General features: G+C 39.5%; 1 protein-coding gene across 2 annotated transcripts; it reads right to left on the minus strand.

Annotated features, from left to right (window-relative positions):
• On the minus strand, positions 1-25,416 carry yrk (Yes-related kinase). Of its 2 annotated transcripts, none has more exons than XM_042505975.1 (13): positions 25,273-25,416; positions 13,642-13,685; positions 11,734-11,994; positions 10,514-10,616; positions 9,203-9,301; positions 8,907-9,010; positions 8,425-8,574; positions 6,151-6,306; positions 3,924-4,103; positions 1,589-1,665; positions 1,319-1,472; positions 1,015-1,146; positions 1-400 (listed from the first exon to the last, which is right to left on the minus strand). In XM_042505975.1, exons 3-13 carry the CDS (start codon positions 11,969-11,971, stop codon positions 192-194), a joined length of 1,602 nt encoding a protein of 533 aa, XP_042361909.1. In that variant the 5' UTR covers positions 11,972-11,994; positions 13,642-13,685; positions 25,273-25,416; the 3' UTR covers positions 1-191. The 2 variants fall into 2 exon arrangements, with proteins under 2 accessions (XP_042361909.1, XP_042361908.1); XM_042505974.1 differs by lacking the exon at positions 6,151-6,306 and adding an exon at positions 7,238-7,402.
• Between the last annotated feature and the right edge of the window lie 383 nt (positions 25,417-25,799).

A 25,799-nucleotide genomic window follows, 5' to 3' on the forward strand; every position in this document is an offset into this window, starting at 1 on the left:
TGTGTGTGTGTGTGTGTGTCTTTGTGTATGTGTGTGTGTGTGTGTGCGTGTGCGTGCATGGCGCAAATACAAAGAAGTATGCATTATGACATGCCTATCAGTGTGTCTGTATGTATACATCCATGTCTGCCTGTCTGTCTTTCTGTTTGTCCGTTTATTGCTCATCATCTGTCCGACACTCGTGTGTGCCGTCACAGGTTTTCTCCGGGCTGGTATTGCGGCTCTGTGGCGGTGAAGTAATCCTCCAGGAAGGACTGCAGGTACTCAAAAGTGTGCCTCTCATCGGCCTCCCGCCTCCAGCACTGCACCATCAGTTCATGGAGCGAGGCGGGGCAGCCCGGGGCACAGGGCATCCTGTAGCCCCTCTCCACCTGCTCCAGCACCCCACGGTTGTTCATGCCTACAGGGAGTGAGGATTGAGGAGGGAGGAGGGAGGGGGGAGGAGGGAGGAGGGATGTGGACACAGAAGAGTGGGAGGAGGATTCAGAGAAGGACGGTTAGATAAAAAAACAAAACATATGTGGCTTCACTGAATTTTAAAACAGCCACAAACTGGCACTAATCCTGATCACAAGTCTTATCTATTTTAGGATTTTATTGATATATTTCATGTATTTAATTATTATGAATTTATTAGGAATTATTTATTTGATCATTCCATTCATTTCATTTTATCCCCCTGTGAAGCATTTTGGTCTAATCTATTGTTTTTAAATGTGCTCTATAAATAAATGTGGCGCGACATGACTTGAATCTATTGAACTTTTTTTTATTATTACTATTATTAATATTTGCCCAGGTTTCAAAGGGTCAAGGACATACAGTAAAACCAGGAATGTTGAAAGGTTGAGAAGGCAGCTTGATCTATGTGCAAATTTGCAAAGCAGGGTCTCCCTTCCTTACTATCTACTATAAAAGCACGTTCAAGAAAGGCATTAAAAGCACTAAACTCATTAAGTGTTGAAAATGTGAGCAAAGGACAATTATGCTGAACAAGCAGCTATAAGCCAGTACCTGGGTATGGCACCCGTCCCTTAGTGATGAGTTCAGTTAGCAGGATGCCAAAGCTCCACACATCCGACTTGATGGTAAAGCGTCCATACAATGCAGCTTCTGGAGCCGTCCACTTGATGGGGAACTTCGCCCCTGAAACCATAGCAACACAGTGAAGATGCATAATCATATAATTAGGATAGGTTATGTATAAAAATATAGGCATGGAGGCAGAGGCAGACACTCTTAATCATCACATTGTGAAAGCGCAGCTCTCGTAATCTTTCTCCCTCATACACGCTCACTTAATATCTCATGCTCTTACCTTGTCTGGCGGTGTACTCGTTGTCCTCGATGAGCCTAGCCAGGCCGAAGTCGGCGATCTTGCACACCAAGTTGTCTCCAACAAGGATGTTAGCTGCCCGCAGGTCACGATGGATGTAGTTCATCCTCTCGATGTACGCCATCCCAGCTGCAATCTATAAAAACAAAGACAGGAAAAAAACTGAGATACACAGTGAAAGAGTGTGTGCTTCCTTTAAGTCTGTCAGTGTGTGTGTGTGTGTGTGTGTGTGTGTGCGTGTGTTTAACGTACCTGTGCAGCCATGTCCACCAGCTGAGGCAGCTTCAGACTCTGACCCTCCCCATCTTTTAAGAAGTCCAATAAACTTCCTGAAAAAACAAGATTGCAGAATCATGACTGACCAGTCCCTATGCTTCCTGTAGTCAATTAACCCTTTGAAACCTGAGCAAATAGGGTTGATTTCCTTCCAAAAACATGGGAACGCACAAAGAAATGACCCCAAAAAGACTATAGTAAAAAGAAAGAAATTAGTAACAAGTAAAAGAGAATTTCCTGAAAAGTAGAAAAAGAAAAAGAAAATAACCTGAAACAGTGCTTAAAAATCATATAATGTTGTAACAGAATGATGTAGTTATGATTATAAAAATACTGTACTTTTTCCCTTGCTTTTTCGTGTTTTTCTCCATACATCTTCCCTAGTTTTTAAAAAAAATAATTTCGTAAATCTACTAATTTCTTGCAGTTTGTGGAAAATTGTCTTACAAAGTTGCTCCTTGCCTTTTTTCCCATGTTTTTGAAAGAAACTGCATACATTTGCTCAGTGTTCAAAGGTATAAATACTTGTGAAAGGCATTTGAAAGCAGCACAAGAAAAGTGATGTTGCAGGTTTCAAAGGGTTAACTCATATCTGCTGTTTCACACAAAATTCAGACAAGTTCCTGTCAGACAGATAGATGTGTGTAAATTCTTTGTGACACATTTAAGTAGATAGATGTATTTCAGTTCCTTTTGCAAGAGTACATTTTAATGCCAAGTTTTGTCTTTATTTTTAGTTTTTAGTGAATATTGACAGAATGTGTCACCTGTCCCCAGACCACGTCCACAGGGAGGTCAAAGGTCACAGGATGAAAGAGAATCCCTGGAGTTTTTATTTCAATGTTTCGCCCAGCAGGGAGGTGTGGGGGGCTTGAACTCTGCTCCTCCAAATTACAGTCTCCCTGATCACTGGACCATCCCTCTGCAAAATGTTTACTGCTGGCTAAAGGCTTTGACTGTTTAGACAGTTTAGGATTTTGTTCCTGTTTGTTAGTTTGTCTATTTGGTACTCAACAGGATACCAGCAAATATTGGCCATAGCCAAAAACGGTCATGGTTGGATACCAAAGCCTGGGACGTGGTTATGAGGCAGACGGTGATGTTGTTTCCACATCTAATAAAGGTCAGGGCGAACCCTCTCTGACAACCAGGGAATATTGATCATATTATTACTAAAAATGCGTTTTTCAAAATACATTTTAATGACAGTTTGTTTGTTTGTGCAATGGTTGTGATCAGATGGCCACAGTATGAGATCCATGCCATGTCCAAAGACTAGTATTACTCAGCTGCCATCTTTTAAATATAAAAAATGTGTTTATGCGATTTATGTATATCTAAAAGTCAGTTATATTCCTGTCTCATCATTTGTTTTGTTGTGTTTGTAAGAGCCAAAAGTCTTTATCCAAACTGTCAACGCACATGGGAGAAGTATTCTTCAGGTCTTTGTGTCAGAAAGGCAGGTGACATAACATGAAGACCAAGTTGTGCTGGATGGGTTAACCCTTTGAAAACTAAGCAAATTGTCTGGATTTCTTTGATAAAATTTGGAAAGAGAGCTGACCTAAAATAACCAAGAAATCTGTAAAAAGGTATTGGAAAATTACCTAAAAATAATTAGAAAAAGGACAATTAAAAATACTAACAATCAGATGACAATAACCTTCACAAAGAGGTAAAAATAAAAAAAAATATATAATTTTTGTTCTATAACATAATTTTAGTTTTTTGATAAAACCTAATAATCCTTCCAGACAATTTTCATATCATTATATTCTCACCTTTTATTATATATATTTTTTTTTTTTTTTTTTTTCAATTTGCCAGACATTCCTGGCCAAGTTACTCATTGCCCTTTTCCGTGTGTTTTTAAAGGAAATCAAAGCAATTTTCTCAGGTTTCACAGATAATGCTTGTAAAAAGCACCTGAATGCAGCATGACAAAACCAACGTCGATCCAGGTGTCAAAGGGTTAAGCACAGGAAACTGTACAACAGTCTCTTCTCAGCCACCATATATGTAAATATTAAGTCATATTAACTTTGATTTCAATGTTGCAAGGACGCTCGAGAAGGACATCCGCCTGACAGCCAGGTAACGTCATGGATGTCTGCACAACATTCATTTTGTAGCTCTTTTGAACTGTAACAGGACTCGAGTTTTTTTAAAAAAATGGTTGGAACAGGTGAAATATTTTCCAGATTCAGGATTTTCAGATGCAGATTAAGTGAAGTTCTCAGGAACTGCAGTGCAGCATGCAGTGATTCATACTATATCTACACTACATCACAGGTGTGACAGTTTACTCAACCTTGGCTCATGAACTCGGTGATAATGTAGATGGGCTCCTCAGACACGACAGCGTAGAGCTGCACCAGCTTGTCATGGCGGAGTCTCTTCATGATCTGAGCCTCCTCAAGGAACGCCTCGGGGGACATGGTTCCTGGCTTCAGAGTCTTCACCGCTACCTTAGTGGTACCGTTCCACATGCCTGGCATAGAGACAAGGAGATGTTAACACACACATGGTACATGGAGACGTACTGCACATACACTCTGGTGTACTGGCAAGGTAAAGGCTATATATACACATGTAGACACAAACACCCACACATGCAGATATAAATATATAGATGCTGTAACAAACACACATGTGGTCATACTTCTGGTGCATGCAAATGTTTTCTGTTGAGGTGAATAGCATGACATGAGACAGAGTGATGTTAGGAGAGAAGGAGGTTTACTGTTCCTACATCGACACCAGCCATATCTGAAACATGGACAGAGGAAATGGGATGGGAATTCATAAGAGTTTATTGATAATGGTGCCATTATCGATTCTGTTTATCGGCTTCCTTCTCAATTTCTGAATTGATTCCTAATCAATCCCCAGTGTGGAAAACAAGTAGGCCTACACGTGTTTATCAGCACAAATGCAACTGTTTTACTATCTCTGAGTCTGAGCACAGTGTAGATGCAGAGTAGAAAAAAGTCATGCATGTGACAGCACATGATATTATAATAAGATATTTACCCTCGGTAATGGACGTGCTGCTCAGTTGTGAAGCACTTGCACTTGTGCACAGTGTCAAATTCATGGCATTCATGGAATTTAAGGCCATTTTGAGAGATGTTTCAGCATTATGTCATAGTTTTGCAGTACGCAACTGTCAGAAAAACGTGCCAGCATCTATGAAAGGAATTGGTGAGCTCGGAGGCATACGATTCCGATAGATCGGACAATTCTCAGCTGGAACTGGTTTTGGATTCCCATTCCTGGACACAAAGCTTGGCCGGCTTCAGGGAGAAACTCTGCAGCATCTTACACACTCAGTTTAAAAGCTCATTTATGCTCAATTTAACATACATATGCAGACACAGATAAAGCCTTCTGTTCCTACTCTGCCTTCATTTTGTCCGTATTTGTGGACATTTTCTGATGAAACAGAGCAGTACCATCAAATTTCCTGGGGGCAGTGTAGTGTAGTTCAACTATGATTTGACCATAAGAGACTACAAAGACATTTGGCAGTATGGGACAAAATATGGTGAAAAGAATTCCCCATCCAAATGTCGATATGCATTTAATGGCATCATAGACAGCCACCGTCTTCAACGCTTCCTCCGCTAAAAGGTAAATTATCACGACCTCCCCCACCATTGCCTTGTTTATTGTTGTCTGACACTTTTGAGTCTGCTCTACAGTGCCATCTAGTGGAACTATCTACGCAAACGTAAAGGATCCATTGAAGTAAGAGGACAGTGACTTTCACAAAGGTCTTTCAAAAAGCCATATGGCCTTGCAGCCAACGTTTTCCTTGTGGTCACTTGCGGCATTGCAGCAAAAAATCCCAGCTGGCCCATAAAGCATTTTTCCTCAACACCACCATTGGAAAAGAGATATCTATAAAACAGCAGACAGGACACCTCAAACTTCAAAGTCAAATATAAATCTTTCTATTCTGAATTTTTGAGCCATGGAGATTTTACATTTGTAAAGCTTTCCTCAAGTTGAGAAATGAAATTTAAAAACCTGTGACATCATCACATAATAAAAATTCTGAGCTGAGCGGGACCTAACAGGCGGGACCAGGGAAAGAAACACTACTGCGCATAGTAAGTAGGCTGCATACTGTGCAAGCAAAACCTGGAAGCTAGAATATTTTTTTGTCGAATGCCCCTGACAAGCAACTCCTTTGGAATGAATAGGTACCATCTTTGGTCTGGTATCTAGGTGAGATTAGAAATTCTGCATTTATAACGTTTAAAAGGGATGTATCTATTTTGTGTACATAAAGGGGTATAAATGAGCGCTTCGTCAGCAAAACTGCATGACAGTTTCAACACAAATTGGTCACACATGTAATTAAAATACGTCACATGGGAATGCAAACTATACTTACAAACACCGATATTAATGACATTTAGCATAACTGACGATCTTTGCTACAGGACAGTAACAGACACTACAAAGGACAGCGCTGGACAGACAGTTCTCCCTCTAAGCCTGTGGAGGGCATCAGATGGTGTCAGTCTCACCCATCCATACGTCCCCGAAGCAGCCCTGTCCCAGCTTCCTTTGCAAGGACAGCGCTTCCCTGTGCACCTCCCAGGCGTCCCGCCCAAGACCCATGGTGAGTGGGGTGTTGTTGGGACAGGGCTTGGTCAGGTAATAACACAGGCCGTCATTAGAGCCTATTAGGGGAAGGAAGTGGGAGGGTGGAGATGAAGAGAAAGGAACAAGTGGAAGTGGGTGATGAAGAATGAGAGAGATGGGTGTAGTGATGGGTAAAAAAATGGAAGAAAGATGGGTGGGGGGGGGGGGGTGACAAAGAGGTGAGGTGGTGAGATGATGAATCATGCACATGCAACAACAGGGGAGAAGAGGGACGACTCTGCACACCTGGATGTAAAACAAAGCCATGTTTCTGTCTATTAACTGCTGCTTTCGTTCAGCTTTTTAAAGTATTTGTTTCACTGCTGCAGTTTCAACACACATTAACCCTTTAAAAACCTGCTTGATGTCTTTCAAAAACATGGGAAGAAGTTAGCAGCAAATTACCTGAAATATAGTAAGAAAAAGACAAGAAAATGGTAAAAAGGTTAGATTTGTTATTATTATTATTATTATCATCATTATTATTATTATTATTATTATTTCATTTTTTACTGTACATTTTTTCTACTACTACTACTACTAATTGCCTTTTTGGCCATATTTTGAAAATAATTCAAATTAATTTGCTCGGGTTTTAAAGGTTAAATGAATGTGAAAAGCGTCTAAATGCAGCACATGAAAACTGATGTTGTAACAGGTTTAAAAGGGTTTTAAAAAACTAGTATACACACTGTCTATCAGCTCTGTGTGTGTTGGGGGGGGGGGGTTCATTTGTTGCAGGTAGCCATAGTCCAAACAGTACAAGCTGATAAATCAGGCTTTAAAGTGTGTGTTTGTGAGCCTGCAGGTGTCTTTAAACCAGAAGTGTTTACTGATGTTCCTGTCAACTGAACACAGCCAAGACTTAAACGCATTATATGTACCTGCTCATCTTTTAATACTTTATTTTATCCAGGTGTGCTCCCGCTCTCACCTTCCCCCACTGCAACACAGTCCCAGCATTCCTACCCATCCAGACTTCTCCAAACTGGCCGTTGCCCAGTTTTTTAATCAGCTGGAGGGATTCACGGGGAATCTCCCACATATCCTTGGTCTTCACTGATAAATCGGCCAGCTTAGGCATGCCCCGCTTACAGCTGCCAATCAGACGGCAGCATAGTCCCGCCGCTCTCTCTGAGAGAGAGGGAGAGACAAACAAGCAGGCGAAGGAAAAAGAAAACAAGAGGAAAAGAAAACAGAGGAGTAAAAAAGCAGCAAATGCAGAGATAAAAAAAAAAGAACATGACAGGATGCTTATGCGCTTATGCAACTGACAAGTTAACCAAAAGTACAAAGGCACAAGGAAAACTCAGCAAAACAGACATAAACACACAGTCTGAGCAGCATCATGTACAGGTACAGACAAGACAATACAGGGAAAACACAGTTCATAAGAAAAACAAATAAACACTAGCAAAATAAAGAGTCTAAATTATATTTGTGGCCAAATCTCTCAGCTTGCTTTTGATGATTGAGTCATGTCAAAGTCACAAACTGCAGATTATTTGCTATAAAAACGCAAACCACTAGGGGGCAGATTTACACTGACAGACAACAGAGGAAGTGGAGGGTGTGAACCCTGCTTGTTACAACATCCCCAAATCAAGCTCTAAAGGTCACTAATAGTCAGTGGTGAAAGAAGTATGCAAAATCTTCACTAAAGCAAAAGTGCAAGTAAAAGTTCTGCATTCAAAATATTTCTTATGTGAGAGTACAAATTAGAAAAAGTAATAAGAGTATCAAAAGTAAAAGTACTCTCAATTTTATATTTTCCTACATTGGTAGATTGATTTTGTTGTTTTTGTGTCATGCACACATACATGTGCTCAACCCTAATGAGTTTACAAGAAACCATCTCAATATTGTTGCTGTGATCAATTCAACATTCAGATTGAGATATTTACGCAAATTACCTCAAAATACGTACAGTAAAAGTACTTACTTTCCAACACAGGTAATAAAATAACAACACTATGAATCAAGCAGAAAAACAGATTCAAGTCTCTCTTGTAGTTGAGCAGAGAGTGATTGGGCAAAAAACTTTAGATAAAATCTGTGCAGAGAGCAGAAGCTTTACAGCAGCACAACTTTTTTGATATCGAAGGAGAGGCAGGAAAAAAACAGAGAATTAGTTTCTTTGTGTTTATGTATGTTACCTGTGTAGTGCTGGACCAGCTGCTGCACCGTGTCAAACTGAGATCTCGTGGTGATGTAGTAGCCACCGTTGTCTAGTTTGCGGATCTTATAATGTTTGACATGGTCTCCCTTGTTGTCGTCCCAGTCACGGATAGACAGAGAGTAAGCACCTGTGAGGAGAGAGAAGAGGAGAGGAGAGGACACAAGAGGAGAGGAGAGGAGAGGAGAGGAGAAAAGAGGAGAGGAAAGAGGACACAAAAGGAGAGGAAAGGAAAGGAGAGGACAAGAGGAGAGTACACGAGAGGCGAGGAAACAAGAGGACAAGAGAGGAGAGGACACGAGGACACGAGAGGAGAGGACACGAGAGGACATGAGAGGACATGAGAGATATACAGAGAGAGATATTAAAAACTTTCACATATTTAAAGTGGTACGCTTCTATTAAAAGTGTGTGAGTTTGTGTGTGTATGCGCGCGCCTGTGTGTGCATGTAGCTTCTTTACCTTTGGTGGTCTCGCTCTCTCGTATGAGGAAAGTTCCCCTCTGGTTGCCATGGCCCAGCAGCTGTCTCTCCGCATCCTTCCTCCCCATCTTCCCAAAATACCACCTGTAACCATGACAACAACACGTGGGTCACCACAGCAACAGCACACATCCTGTGACCTCTGACATGTCAATCTTTTAGCATAAACTGTCAGTGTAATGCTGCCTACGTAGCTTTTACTCTCTCTCTCTCTCTCTCTCTCTGTGTGTGTGTGTGTGTGTGTGTGTGTGTGTGTGTGTGTGTGTGTAGACTCACTCTTCAGCCTGTATAGAGTCAACAGGAGCTACGTAGTTTGAGGGGATGTAACCCGAGTTGCCTGTGTCCAAAGAGCGAGCCTCCCACCAGTCACCCTCTCTGCAAAAAAAACCACACACACAGTTTGTTTGATTAAATGAAGAATTAAGTGTAACAATACAGTCAGCTCACAGTTTGTTATGACACATCGTTATTCGGTGCTCTAATTCTAATTTTAACAATGTTGAAATTAAGAGGAAAAATGACACTGTACTATACTAGAATAAAACATGTCGAGATGAGACAGAAGATCAAGAGCAAATGTGTGAACTCTGCAACAGCAGCTCCAAACACCTTCAAACTTGAGCGTCATATGAACTGATTTTTTCCAGTGTAGGACGAGTACATTGTTCAAGAGCATGAGCTTGTCAACATCGCCAGGAGCAGCTGACACCACTGACAGTTCGCAGTGTTAATGGGCGGCATTTAATTGCAGCCTGTGGCATGTAATGTAGGCAAACAAAATTAATTACTGTTTAGGAGTCATAACTGACCTCATTTAAGACATTATTTAGCATTTATAGTTAGCATTCATTTCTCAGTACCTGGTGCATTTTGTCAATTGCAATATCTTATGACACGATGTATTTTCCCACAAATGCAACATCTGTGATTAGATTGCTCAGTTAACCTCATAATCAAGACTGCATATTTTCTCCTTTTACATGGAGTGGTCTTTATCAATGTCGATTTTTTATTTGGTTTGAGTTGCACAGTGCTGCACATATAAGCCATAGAGATATCTCCTCTCTCTCTAATGTAATGGAGGTTGATAGCACTCTGCTTTTTTGGCTCAAACCCCCAAAAATACATTTAAAAACAGCAATGTCTCTTTCTAGAAATCATGACCCGGTTACTCTGTTGGGAGCAGTTTCATGTAAGGACTATTTTCTCTCTGCCAAACTAAACTAACCAGCCATATAATCAGTTTCCATCTATTGTGGAGGAGAGGCCCACACTCATGACAGCACATGATTTCTTCTGCGCAGTGATACAGCTGACAGATGTAGTTTGGTAGAGAGAAAATAGTTCCTACATGACACTGCTCACAACAAAGTCTGTGGATTATCTTGAGTAACCAGTGACATCTAGTTTCATTATATTACAGAGAAGGCAAACATCTCTACGTCTGACATCCAACACTCAGCAACTCACACCAAAACATTGTAGATTGATAAATAGCTCTACAGGTGAAAGGAAAATGTGTATTTTTGACTTTGGGGTGAACTGTCACTTTAAAAAACAACAGTGTTTGTGTACATTTGTACTTACGTGTTGTTGATGATCTGGAATTTCTCCCCTTTCTGAAAAGTGAGGTCATCTTCAGTGCGAGCATCGTAGTCATACAGAGCTATAAACAGAGTGACTCCACCACCTGCACAAACACACACATACACAGATACACATGAACACACACCACATGACATACAGGAGTTAGCAGCTTCCAGTTAAACCCACCAGTTCCTGCCACTAAACTCCAGATATCATGCAGGGTTTTACTGTTTTAAATAATCTCAAAGAAGGTATAATAAAATAATTACTGGAGTAAGAATTCCTATCGTTTGATCTGGCTGTGAAGAGATCCCTTCATAGCCAGATTCTAATCTAAGATATTGGGGGCAAAATCCCCAGTCTTCTACCTATGCAAAAACGCATTTAGTAGTTACTTGTAGTTGTTAGTAGTAAGTTTAAGCGGAGACCAAACGATACAATATCATTACAATACAGAAGTAACAATACAATATTATTGTGATTTTAAACATTTTTTGATATACTGATTATTCCAAAAACATTGCACAACAATTTATGACCTTTTTCAACCGCAAATTATGTCCCCGATAGAAACAATTGTCATCATCTGTTCCAAAAATCTGTCTAAATGATGCTTCTGATGCCTCATATATTAATTAACTGAATTTTAACATGCATTTTTGCACAAAACAAGCACTATGGATTTTGTCCCTGGTCTACTTTTATAAAATTGTAGGATCACTTCAGGGCCAGTGTGGATCACAGAAATGATGATAATGATCAATAACTCCTTTAATATACATATGGGAGCTTTATTTAAGACATTAAGACAGACTGAAAAAATTGTGAGCCTATCCTTGAAAATGTGTCGGGCCAGAGAAGGACTCAAGAAAAAACACTGTGAAGTTTGTCATTATTCCACATGTTTTTCATGTTAACGTAATATTTGGAATCATGTTTTGGTGGTGAAACATGATCATGGCTTAAAACTGAGACTTTTACTGTAGATTTCTCTGATTTCTATAGCACAAAATCTATAGTTTTAGTATAGACACTAATGTCACTGAAGAAGTGCTGGTTCACTTTTCTCAATTAATCTTTTATGACTAACTGTGCATATTAGTATGTACGTTCATTCTAGAGGACCATTTGTATTTAGACACACACACACACACACACACACACACACACACACACACTCACACACACACACACACACACACACACACACAGAGTCCTACTTGATGTAACTCCAGACCGCTGGTTCGTGTTGGTGTTGGGGAAGATGGTGCTTGATGGAAAGCCCTTGTTGAAGTCGGGGATGGTCTGAGTGGGGTCGGGACAATAACGGCCTGAGGTCAAGGCCGCGGACAACCCTCCATCTGCGTTGCTAGGAGACAGATCTGTAACGTCTACTGCTGCTGATGTTGCTGCTGCTGCTTTGGCGGACTTCTTCTGCTTGCAACAGGCACACCCCATAATAACCAGCACGGAGACAACGTCTGTGAAAGCAAGCAGAGTTAAAGATAAACGCCACAAATTTTTCAATATGTAAACTTCGATTTTCGCTCTCTTCATTGTTGCTTGATGTTAACAGTGATTTAAGCTGTATGCAGTTTATAAAATCATATAAAAGCAAGCTTGTGTAAGTATAACAATCTTTAGTAACAATGTGTTTGTTTAAAGGTTATTTTAGAATAAAAAATAGGGAATATGAATCCAAAAATTAACCTGTTTGAAGGGGTATTCCAGTGATTTAGTATTTCACTCCCTTAAAAAAAGCAGTGGACAAACTTAAAGCCACAGAGGGAGATATATATCGTCTCTTTTAGTGCTAGTACGATTCGCGGCCCATAAGCAGCAAAGCCGACATTTCCCATAATGTAACTTGATAACATCTTTTCTTACCACTGCCGCTAAATAAACAACAATTCCATAATTCCAGTTTCTAACAACAGCTTTCTATTAAAGGGTAGGTTTGGTATATTTCAACCTGGACCCTATTTCCCAAGATTTTGTGTCTAAAACTTCACTGTCACTGCACAAAAAACTCGCTAACATTTGTGTTTTTTTTTATGCAATGGGAAAATGTACAATCAGCATTCTCACCTGGGTCAAATGACTGCTTAGTCTCGTGAGCGTGTTACTTTTAGCTCCTTAACCAGCGAGATATAATGACGCGTCTACACTAATTGATGTCCATTTCCACCTAAACTTCGATCCAAATTAGTCTGCACTAAGTTTAAAGAGATACTGAAAAAAGAAGTAACATATAAAAAGAAGTAAACTCAGTAAAGTTTTCATCGATGCTGCTTTCTACTGTAAACAAAGCACAAACAGAAAGACACACTCATCTACTTCAGTGCTGTGTACATATCTCTCCTCTACTGGCAATGGGAAAGCAGTCTATGACCTATTTTTAGCAGACGTACCTGTGTATGGAAAAGGGGTATATGTGACTAATGGGAACAACAATCAGTTCTGAAACTGGTCCAGTACTGAGTGAGAAAACTGCCATGTGGTGCCCAGGGTGGTTACATTGAAGCCATATTCTGCAGATACTGGGTTAGTTTCAAAAACAGTTGTTCCCATTAGTCACTTAGACATGAAAACACGGGAAAATAGGGTGTAAGTAAACAAACAAAATGTAACCTTTAAACAGTCTCAAGCCTAAGCCGCAGTAACCCTGATGACATCACTATGACATTATCAGTTTTAAGGGCTTTTTTAAAACTCTGGAGATCTTCAATTGCAGAAAACATTATATAACTGTCTTCATGGTGAAATGGACTTCATGTGTAAAAGTGGTGGAATACCCCTTTAATTCCAGAAATTACTACTTAGTTAATTATATTATCACTGCTCGTCAACAACAACAACAAAAAAAATCAAGTGGACTATCATAAGATTCAAAATTAGAACCTGAATTTTTAATGTTACTTTGAATAATGTTATTTATGTCTACAGAGCTGACAGAAAGTGAAAGCAGCACACATCAAACAGCGAACAGGAGGTCACTAAACGAAAGAGAACTATGAGGAGAGAAGTAACAAACTTTATACAAAAAAAAAAAAACTTAAGTTCCCTCGAGCTGGGGGAGGAAGAGCAGAAGAGGTAAGGCGGGAAGAAGAAGTTAACTTTTTCCTCACCTGATGTCTTCCTCTGTCAGATCATCTGTCAATCACCATCGCCACTGCAAAAAAAAAAGAGGGATGTGGTGAGTGACAAGGGGAGGAATGAGAGCGCAGGACAGGAGGAGATGAGTGGCAGAGCACCGGAGAGGGAAAAGGTTTTGGAGAATGTGAGAGAAAAGGTTCAAGAGCGTTAAAGCGTGAATAAAGAGATGCGTGAAGGGAGACGCGAGAAGACAGAGAAGTTAAAAAAAAAGAAAAAAAACAGACAGCCCGAGATAAGGAGAGACAGAGAGAGATCTGAGGTTAGCCACTTCCCTTTTTGCTTTGCAGTTTCGAGAAGGGGGACTCAGTTATTCTGTTCTCGCTGGTCAACAGCTGAGTGTGTGTGTGTGTGTGTGTGTGTGTGTGTGTGTGTGCGTGTGTGTGTGTGTGTGTGTGTGGGTGGGTGTTTGTGGTGAAATAAACCTGTAAATGTCATCACTGGACAGAGATAACTGACACAAAGTGACAGTCACTGTCAATGTGAAATGTGTTTCACAAAGATCATTGTGTGCACACATATGCGCAATCCTGACTTCCAGTTTTGAGCGAGCCGCAGGGCTTTAATAGACCGTGTGTTGACAAAGTAAAAGCTGGTGCCAGCATCAAGAGGAAATAACATACAGAGAGGACTGTAAAACACTTGAATTGTGTGCTGGCTTTCCTGATCAACACGAGTCTGGGTTTTTTGGGGTTTTTTTTGAGCATTATATCTTCGGGAAAACAAATCTGCGTACTGCAAAGCGCCTCGCTCCAGGACGTTCTTCAGAGCACCAGGCGACAGTTTATCAGACACACCTAACTTAAATGAAAAGTTTGACATTTTGACTTCGCTCTGGCAGATTTAGATGAGAAGATTCATACCACTGAAGTCTGTACAGTTATTATGAAACTACAGCAAGCACCCTGTTTGCTTAGCTTAGCACAAAGTCTTAAGACATGGGAAATCAGCTAGCCTGGCTCTGTTCAACTGCAATAATATCCACCTACCAGCAGTCTTAAAGCTCACTTACATGTCATATCTTGTCTGTTTCAAATGAACAAAAATTATTGCTTTAAAAGCATACATTGTGGTACAACAGCCTCGCAATTCATGAACGTTGAAATGGTCAGTTTTTGATGAAACTGTTTTGAAGAGGTGCACATTGAACTACAGCTGAAGTTTGCCATTAAATCAATTGACAGTTAACTACTGTTCACAATACTGAACCGGAAGACTTGTATTCTTTGCTTCTCACTCAGAATGAGTTAGTTAATTTTAGTTAATATTTTAGTTAATTTTTTTGCAAAAATGACACCAAAAAGAAACAGATTCCATCTTCAGGATTTTATGCATATCTTTGTCTTATCTGATAGAAAATTGAATGTCTTAGGTTTTGGTATTGTTATTGAACAAAATAGGCTGTCTGATAATGTCACATTGGATTTTAAGAAATTTTGACTGATATTTTTCCCTTTTTTATTTTTTAGATATTTCAATGGATTAGCAGATTAACCAGTAATGAAAATAATCAATTACAGCCCTAGATTAAACTTTATGGTCATTTTGACGAGTGTTGTTTCTAATATTTAGTCTATTGTTACTGATATAATTCAGGTACGCAAAATATTAGACACACATCTCTGTATGATGCAATACAATCTAAGAGCACCACAAACTACAGCCTCCAAACTGACTGTAAAATTGATTCAACATCGACCTAAAAGTATCAACTAAACTGAAAATTATAACCTTTATGAACGTAAAATTTATTGCAGAGCTGCTGTATTAGACAGCATTTGTTTTACCATCTGTAGGTGTTATCAATAAACTGGTAACTAAATGTAGAGCTGCTCTAGGATTCAAACTGGCAACCAGTCAAGCTTGTTGAACTGCAGGCTGCAGCCCCCCACCTCCTGAGGAATGTGAGGGAAGTCACACACAGGAAGAACAATACAGGTTATGGCAGGGAGCGACAAAAAAAAAAAAAAAAAAAAGTAAGCAATTCTTTCATTATGAAAGAACACCAGAGCTCCCAGTGAACGGCATCAGGTATCGTCCCATCAACCTGACAAATTCTTCCAAAATTCCACTCAATCTTTAAAAGCCATTATGGGCTACATCCAGGATAGTGGAGAGCAAAATATGCAAAAATGTTACGTGTGCACAAGCCCACGTGCACGCACTCACACAATCATTCACTATCAGGTCAGCCATCAGGAGAGCTACAGGAAGTTAGCCCTGTTAGAGTTTCCTGTCCACCCTTTGGATGGCTCCCCCCTTTTCCTGGAAACTGAGGACAGAGTCCACACACACACATACACACCACGCAGCTGCAGTGCCACAAAACACCCTGAAAACACACACACACACACACACACACACACACACACACACACACACACACACACACACACACACACACACACACACATCTTCCTCCCTGCTGCTGGTTTTCTCTTCTGTGTCCACACCCCTCCAACAATAACTTTTCATAGTCTCTCTGTCCACCCGTCCGTTGGACCAAAGCTGCTGACTCTTTCTTTCTAATAAACTTTAGAAACAAGAAATGACAGAGGGTGTAGAAGGAGCCTCCTCCCTCTCATCCTTATCTCACCTCTGACCTTTCTCTCATCTCGTCTTTTTCTGCTTTTTGAGATTGGCAGATGACCTCAGCACAATAACAGGGATAGGTATTAACACACAACACATGCACACACAGTTTGCAGGACAGCCATACAGTCATTGTTCTCCATTAGGTTCCTGTTGATCAAATTTCTGTCTTCCTCTCTGCACACAGAAGGTGTATCAACTCATAAATAGCACTTGATAATTCAGTTAACCAGTGTTTACAGTCAGGAAGCATTTTGACAGTAGTCACACATGTAGCAGGGTGCATGGCCCGCTGGACAAAGGCTTCACCAATCAAGCATGCACAGAGAACCAAAATACACATTTGTGCACCCACATACAGATACACCGTAAAGTCACAAGCTGATCTTACTTTTATAAATCTACAAAACTGATTGCCTTGATAAAAAATAAATAAATATAACTACTGGTTTTAATTGATGCATACAAAATTAAGTAAATACAACAAAGTAAACCTTACAAATAGATATAAAGTAAACATAATGAATAGAACAGTTAAATCAACTTAACTTTTTCAAGGTGATCTGTTTCCTAGATATTTTAAGATCAACTTGTCAGATTTTACAGTGTATATAACCTGCCTTGCTGTAGAATTAAACATGTATTCCTTCACCTTTGTCTGTGCTTTATGTGATATTTAGCTGAACATCCCTTTCAGTCAGCCACAAACATTAAAGGTGCTAGATCAAAGTGTATGTAGTGTATGTGAGTGTGTGGGTGTGTTGTGGTGATACGTGGTATGTTGAGGAAATTAGCGCACTGAACACTTGTTGCTACTGTACAGGGTATTTTTGTATAAGAGTCCGTATAAGACTGCAACCATTGCACCAGAGTTATTTAAGAATAGTTCGAGTTCCTCTTTGCTTCTTGAAACTAAGCAACAAATACAAAGATACAGTATGCAAGACAGACAAACACAAAGCATGCTCAATTTTTGATGAGTTTAGCTGTTGACATGAAGTTTGAAATATGTCATGACCAAGTTAAAGAAATGAAAGCCGTAGTGATATCCATGCATACACAAAAAGACTACAATTTTGCCTTGAAAAGGCTCTTCAGTCTTAATGACTTAAGAGCACCAGAGGTGTCGACTCGAAATACAGGATTTGGATTCGAGTCAGACTTGAGTCACAAATTAAACGATTTAAGACTCTGCTCTAGAGGATCATAAAAACACTGCAGCTTCAGTTGGATTTTAACACCAATGACTTGTTACGTCACTTGGACTTGAGCCTTTTTACTTGAAAACACTTAATACCTTTCCCGAAGCTCGAAAAATATTTATCTCAGATGTATTCCACAAATCAATTTATTTCCTGAGTCTACTAATGTTAACGCTATTCAATCCCTGCAAGTCGCCATTAATTACACAGATCCACTTTGTTTGAAGCAGTCTGACAGCGTGTTGCAGAAGAGAACCATGAGGAGCTAACTCTACATTAGTGAGCGCCAGTGTGAAAAAATGATAGATATTTTGTGTGTGATCAAAACCACGCGTGGTCAACATAAAATTAACATAAAAATTACAGAGGGAAACCCAAAAGCTTCCAACAATTTTGTTTTCACAAAAAAATACAAATTTTAACCCTTGTGTTGTCCTTGGGGTCAATTTGACCCCAAATTAAATCTTATGCCATCAAAATATGTTGTTTATACTTATGTAAACAAGGTCCTAAAACGAAGGGGAAAATGTGTGGTAATGGGTTGGACTGAAGTAACTCTAAAGGTGTAACACAGAATTGATTGACAATTTATACAATATGCTTTAAATGACACTCAAAACAGGGCGGGGTCAAAATGACCCCAGAGGACAAACGGTGTATAGCAATCGGGAGGACATTACAAGGGCATTCAGGATTTTTGTAAATTTACTTTATTATTACTTTGTTGTTAAAATGGCATTACATTTTGTGATGACTTATTTAGGACTAAAAACTGAAAGTTCAGTGCTAGGGACCTTTAAGTCTTTACTTGGGTCTTTACTTAGGACTCCCCTATTTTAACTTGACTCAGGACTTGCATGTCTTAACTTGTTACTTGCGTCTAAACTTCGGACTTGCCAGTCAGAACTTGACTCTGGCCTTAACTTGCAACTTTATTCAGGACTTGAGTTCAAAGAATAGAGACTTACTTCTGACTTGCAAAACAGTCTCTGTCCCAGTTCTGCATGCTGTCTCTCACCTTATCTAAAACGTGTTTAGCCCTCTGAACCAGTTGCAAAAACCTGCCTGCGGTGTGACAGTAAACTGGTCATTATTCCTCCATGATATAACTCCCATTAATGCATGTCTCCTGCTCAAGCATAAAACAAAAACAACTACTTTTTCAATCATTCTCATTACAAAGGTAGATCAGTATTATCTTTGTTGGCTATTTCAAAACTTCAGTTCACTGCTTCCCGTCACAGCAGATTTTTATAGCAGTTGGCAAAAAGAAATAACAAGAATACAGCAGCTTCCTCTGGTGGGGGGACGTGTGATGTTGGTTTGTGATAAGTCTGTCTTTAACAACAGGCTCTTTCACAGCACATACTAATACTTCATCTTTACTGGATGATAGGCATCAGTGTTGGTGAGTTTTTTAAGGGTTGTTACGAGGGCTGTGTTTTTACCCATGTTTTGAAATATCTACCTCCACCCAGTACAATGGAGGTGAATTGAATTTTGTAATTCACAAACTTAACTTATAAAATTCTTTCTACAAAGAAGCGGATTTTAAGAAAGTGGTGGATTTTCCAGAGTGACGGGGAAACTGTCTCTGGAAAGAGTCGTCACTGCTTAATTTTTTTAATGTTATTTCTCTTTGCTGAGAGCACCACAAATCCGATTCACCTCTGTAAATTGCACTGGGTTAGAGGCAAAATGTGGATATCTAAAAACCTGGACAAAACCAAAACTACCTGCATGGATTTTATTTTTAATTTAGTGAACAGACCCTTTGAGAAAAACCTATCACAGAACAACAGTAATGAAAAACTATTTAATTAAATTACTTCAGTAAAAGGAGCGAATCTGCACATATTACAAAATAGTTCTGTTTTTAAAAAATGCACTTAAGTATAGGTAAAAAAGTATTATTTGCAAAGTCTGCAAAAATGACCCATGGTAAAAGTACTCAGTGTGTAAAATGGCCCCTAACGGTTTTATATTATTATATCATTATCCCAAACGATGCACTGCAGAAACAACAGCTGTAACTTTTCAATAGGCACCAAAGAGCATCTTTTTAGAAAATAACTTTAAAAAAGTAAGTGGCAGTTCTCATGAAACCAATGACCTGCTGATGTTTGAATACACACACTTGTGAAACGGTGGTATAGCTGTCAGTAAAAATTTTGAATCAAAAATCAAAGCATGACCTTCAAATCCAAAGTCTAGAATCGTTGAACTCCTGACAGTATAATAACTAAATATAACCTACATAAAAGGACAAAAAATACTGTGATATACTGTGAAACCACAAGAATCTTTGAAAATAACATGGCACGAATTTTTAGTCATTGCACTACTTTAGAGGAATACTTCACCTACAAATGATCATAGGGACCAAAGGGGGTGGGTCCTTAGTTTTTGGAGATCTTCATGTTGCACTGCCATGTTGATACAGTAGCCCAGAATGGTCAAACCAAACACCGGCTCCAGATACAGCCGTTTGCGTTTTTGCATCGGCCACCACAGTAAGAAGCCCAATTGCACTGAGCAGCACCTGAGTTACACTGTTTGTAATGTGAACATGCTTTATTCAGTGTTTTTGGGGGTTTAAATCATCGGATCAGTTCGTTTTGGAGCAGAAGAGACCTCTGTTGATAATTCGACTTTCAATGAAGACATCCTGAACATCTGGATCTTAAGCTATTAAAATGTGACTTCACATTATCATGTGTTGGATTGGCAGTCTGCGGTGACATGCCAGAGTGCATTCAAAATACATGGATTTTTCAACGGAAACTGCTTTATTCAGTTTTTGACTGCCAATGCCAAAGGGCGTCAGAGATTGATTGATATGCAACGCTAAACTGCTTTATTTGCTATTCATAGCCATTTTAATACCTGCTTTGTTTATTTTAAAGAAGGAGAGACCTCTGTGGATAACTCGACTCCCATTTAAAACTTCCTTAATAATGAAAACTGAAGAAATTCTATCTGGGAGAGTTTTTAACTGGTTGCAATCTGCAATTCACTGCTAGAAATCACCAAATCCCCCTAAGTTGTATACATTTCACCTTTAAAAGCAACAGATATCTACAGCATATTTGTATAATATCTCCCTCTGAAATGTATACCCAAATAATAACATAAAATAAGTGAATTACAAAATACTTCAGTAGAAAAGTATAAGTACCTCCAAATTATACTTCCCACAACTGCAGAACAGTATATTGCAGTATATAGGTAAACTCTAAAACAATATGAGGAAACAAATAAATATGGACCTACACGGCATTAGCACGCATTCTGTGCACTCTCACAAAATCACAATAACATCACCCTCCATCGTCACACTCGCAAACATCCAAATCCAAATGACACACCCTTTCCTGCACAGTGGACTGCAGATAAGCTGCTCCCAGCAGGGAATTCACTGCGGGAACACAGAGAAACACACACACACACACACACACGATTGTTCGGATCTGTTGAGTTTCTGTGCTTTTACACCAGTTCTCTCCAGACTTTCTCCAGTCCTCCTCTTTTCTTGTTTCTCCGTCTCTTTTCTAACCTTTCTTTCTCTCTGACTCGCTCCCTCGTTAGCAGGAAGCCCCACAGGATGCAGAGGGTGAGTGGAGCAGGAATGATAGGACAATGGGAAGCAAGCTGTCACCGAACCCTCACACGCATAACACACTCAGAGAGTACACAGAGAGGAGCGGGAGAGAGACTGGAGGGGGGTGGGGGCAATGGAAAAGAAAGGTGTCTTGGTCATCGGGACGTCCTGTTTCCACATGATGTCATCACATCCTCCAGATACAGTGGACTCAAGTAGCTTGTAGGAAGGCGTACATGATTTAAGTTACTGAATATAACCGATCTAATCTGTTTTTTAAGCACTCAGGACCTGAGTCTTCCTCAGGTTGCATCAGAGGTTTCATTTGATCTATTTTATTTATAAGGACGACACACATAAATCAACATTCCTGTTAGAAGTCGACAGATTATCGGCCTGGACAATTATCGGCCCGATATTTGGCATTTTGCCAGTTATCTGCGTTTTATTTTAATGATCGCCAATAAAATGAATAAATAAAAGAGGAAGGGCAGTCTGCAATACATGAAAAGAAAGTGTCAGCATGGGAGGAACTTTTACTTTGTAAAACCTCAGGGAGCTACTTTTATTCATTCATTTTTAATTAAATTTTCACTGAACTTTATGAGAAAAAGTTATTGGGAACTTGCTGTATTTGATGTTGAATGTTTTTAGTTTTGATTAAACATTTGCTAAAGGCATTTAAACAAAGTTTTGCGTTTGAATTTGTTATACTCCAAATTCTACATGTCGACAGAAATATTTTCATTTTTATCTATCGGTTCCAAATATCGATTATAGGTCTCATTAAGTACTAATAATTGGTATCGGCCCTGAAAAACCAAAAGCGATTGACCCCTTATTTCTGTAAATGTGCCAGTGTTAGCCATCAGGCTAATATGTAAGATGTTCTGAAACCTGTAAAATGATTGAATTCACATAACAATGGCAGCAGGACACCATAAAGACAGCAACAGCTACAACAAACAGGAACTCCCAAGACGGAACACAAGTCATGTGAAGCAACAAGAAACAGCAGAACAACGGTGTAAAACAACAGCACAGCAACAACATATAGCATTTTAGCACTAAGTAGTAATGCACACATCACGGAGCAACAACACACACTAAGCATAACATGCAGACATGCAGAGCAGCAACAAGAAGCAGCAACAGACAGAGCAGAGATAAAACACAAGACTCAGGACGTAGACCTTAATAAAATGTTAAGAAACACAGTTATGGGTTAACATTATGCTCGTGTGAAACACAGGAAGGCCACAAAGTTAGGCAGGCTGACGACAGCAAAGCACCTGTTATGACACATTCAGCTGACGCCCTCCTTCCACAGGTGTCCAACATCACACTACAGGCAGAGACAATCAGACAATGAGCCCCTGGGCCCAGATACACAAAAGACAAAGACCACCTCTTCTGCACAGGAGCAAGACAAACAGACTTTGTGCTGGTTATGCGTCTCTTTTACATCTTTTTGTGGTTTTATGTCTCTTTGCAGTCCTTTTGTGTTTCCTTGTCGTAGTTGTGTGTCTTTTTGGGGGGTCATTTTGTGTGTCCTTGTCTTTTTTTTATGTATTTCTGGGGTTGTTTTGTGTCACATTCAAGTGTATGTATAAGTGTGTATATGTGCCTCTTTGGGATAATTTTGTGTCTTACTGAGAAAGATATTGTCTTTTTTGGTCATTATGTGTCTCTGAGGTAATTTTGTGTCTCTTTGATGAGGTTTGTTTCTTTTCTTGGTCATTTATGTCTCTTTCAAGTCATTTTGTGCCTCTTTGGCACAGTTTTGTGTCTAAGTGGGGTTAGTTTGTGTGTTTTAAAAAAATCTCTGCATATTTTTGACAACTTTTTTGGGGGTCATTTTTTGTCTCTTTGAGGTAATATGTGTCTTTTGTGTCCCTTTTTAGTCAGTTTGTGTCTCTCTCATGCCATTGTATATCTCTTTGAGATAATTTCTGTCTACTTTGGTCATTTTAAGTCTCCTTGTGGTTGTTTTATGAGTCTTTCAAGACATTTTCTGTCTTTTTGAGGTAATTGTGCCTTTCTGAAATAACTATATGTCTCTTAGGTTTTGTCTTTTTGGTCATTTTGTGTCTCCCTGTGGTGCTTTTGTGTCTCTTTGAGGTAACATGGGTCTTTGTTGTGTCATCCTGTGTCTCGTTTAAGTCTTTTTGCATATTTTTGAGGTTATATTTTGTCTTTTTTGGTCTTTTGTATCTTTTTGTTGTTGTCTTATGACTCTTTTAAGACATTTTGTGTCTCTTTTAATCTTTTTGGGTCTTTGCAGTTGCTTTGTATCTCTTTGTTGTCTTTTTGTGTCTCTTTGTGGTCATTTTCAGTCTCTCCCTGGTCAGTGTGTGTTAATTTGAGTGGCATTTTGCAGGTGAGGGCCAGGGGACACTTTGGGCCCCTGGGCCTGTGCCCTGTAGGCCCGTTCAGTAATCCACCAATGACTGCAGGGCTCATCTTAGACAAGCCCTCAACTGTCACAGCCCTCAGCTGCTTGGTGAGAAAGCTGCATGACAACGCTGACATCCATTTTTAACCACCCCAACTACAAAACCTATCTACTCCCCCTTCCTTCCTGCTTGGCCCTGAGGCTAAAGACAGGAAGTGACCTCGTAAAAAGAAACAGGAAGTGATGAAGTCTGGCCTTGGACAGCCTAATCGCGTTTTTCCCCATCCGACCCTCAAAATTCCACGACAACTCCTTCACACAGACACACGAGCCACCTTTAAATGAGTTGCGAAACAAAGATTGATGTTGATAACTTAAAGGAAGGTGGTGTTACTATGCAACCACCCCGCAACCAATCGTGATGAAGGGATAAACACCCACGATCTGACCGCACTAAAGCCACAGAAACACTTCAGATGGACGAACATGTTAAAGAAACATCCAGCCCTGCCTTTTCCTCAAGGTGGTTTCCTGTAGGCGCATTGCCAAATAAATCACAGTTACATTTACTAAAAGCAATATTCTGCCTCTGGAGCCAATTTAACATATTTTGGCACACCTAAGGACTTCAGTCTGAGTTACTTTCTGAATTTATCTGTTGGAAATTTAACAAATATGCAGTACACACTACAAAAACATTCAGTTGATCCCACATGATGCAGTCAGCCACAACCCCTATGAAGAGTTTTTGTTTGACCCTTTGATCTTTTCAGTTTAACAAATGATCCATGACAACAACCTTAACAGATAATCCCTGCCTTTAACCAGTTTAAACTTGAGCAAATGGGCTTGATTTCTTCCAAAAACATGGGAGGAAGGCAATAAGCAACTTAACAAGAAATGAAAATTAGTTAAAAAAAAAAAAAAAAAAAGAAAATTAGAAAATTACCTAAAATTTATCAAGAAAAGGGAAAGCCAAAGACAAGTACTAAAAATAAAAAAATAAATATATATGTTCTGTAACATTTTTTTCATATCGTTTTTGGACATTAATTGTCTAATACTCTTATTTCTCTAGCATGTTTCTGTAGAAAATTAAACCTATTTGCTGGGGGTTCAAAGTTAAAATGTTTGTAAAAGGCGTTTAAATGTAGGATCAAAAAACTGATGTCAGTCCAGGTTTCAAAGAGTAACTATGAGCATTTTGACAGAAAGAGATCCCAGTTTAAGCACTTCCTACTAAACTCTGGTAAATTCCACTCTGTCAATATTGCAACGCTGGCTGTTTGATTTCTACACTGTGGTGTCCATCCACCATCAATAGTGGAAGTACTGGTAGCTGCACTTAATTAACTTCTCACAGGCAAACTACCCAAACTTCCTTTTATCTAACAGCAAACAGTCCAAAATTACTCAATTTTCAGAAACACTGAAAAGTGTCCACAGAGTTCTGACTTTAATTTATATACATTTTTTAAAGGCAAGAGTGAAAATACTCATTAAGGTTTGTTTGGTGCGTCCAGTGTCCTGTTACCTACCTAAATTTAGTCAAATGTCTCAGTCTCTTTCACACAAAAATGAACTACAGGCGACTTCCTCCACACACCAAGTACTAAACAGTGAAAACTGTAAAGTAAAACCCATTTGATAAACTATGTGGGAAAACTACCTGTCAATATGTATCATATTTCACCAGTTTCACCAGATTCTCAGTTTACCTGTAAATTATGGGCAGTTCTTCAAAAAACAACAAACCGCTCACTTCAATCATAACACAATAAGTGCATGTATCGTTTTAGAAACAGAGCAGACATACCTGACACAAATACCGTCGTAATCCCGGGGAATCCTGCTGTCCCGAGGCGAGTGTCTGCGGTGACCGGTGGCTCACGGGGCGCACGGAGAACAGTCGCGAGCTACTGTGCTGAGCAAAGTGAGAAGTGAGCGCGCGCCTCGTCCGGATGACTTTAGGAACGGGCTTTAAGCGCGCGATGAAGTCCACCCCAGAGGGAAGCGCGCGTGTAGTTGAAAACGGACCTATGTGTAATAGGAGTGAGTAATATTATTCTTAACAATCTTTAAGAAGTGTGGACAACCATTTTTTTCAGCTCATATATAGAGAATGCACCACCTAAAATGATTGTGAAGTTGAAGTAGGCTACACAGTCTGACCATGAAATCAGTTTAAAAAATGATTTCGACAGCCGACATAAAAAAAACTACGCTAACAAGCGTCAGGCTACACTGATAGCCTAAATAGATAAAAATAAAATTTTAAAAAATAGGTTGAATTGGACTGCCTTGACACAAAAGTTGATGTTCATACTGTAAAAGGTCATTTTT

Source organism: Plectropomus leopardus, chromosome 18, assembly GCF_008729295.1.
Source record: "Plectropomus leopardus isolate mb chromosome 18, YSFRI_Pleo_2.0, whole genome shotgun sequence".
NCBI lineage: Eukaryota > Metazoa > Chordata > Actinopteri > Perciformes > Serranidae > Plectropomus > Plectropomus leopardus.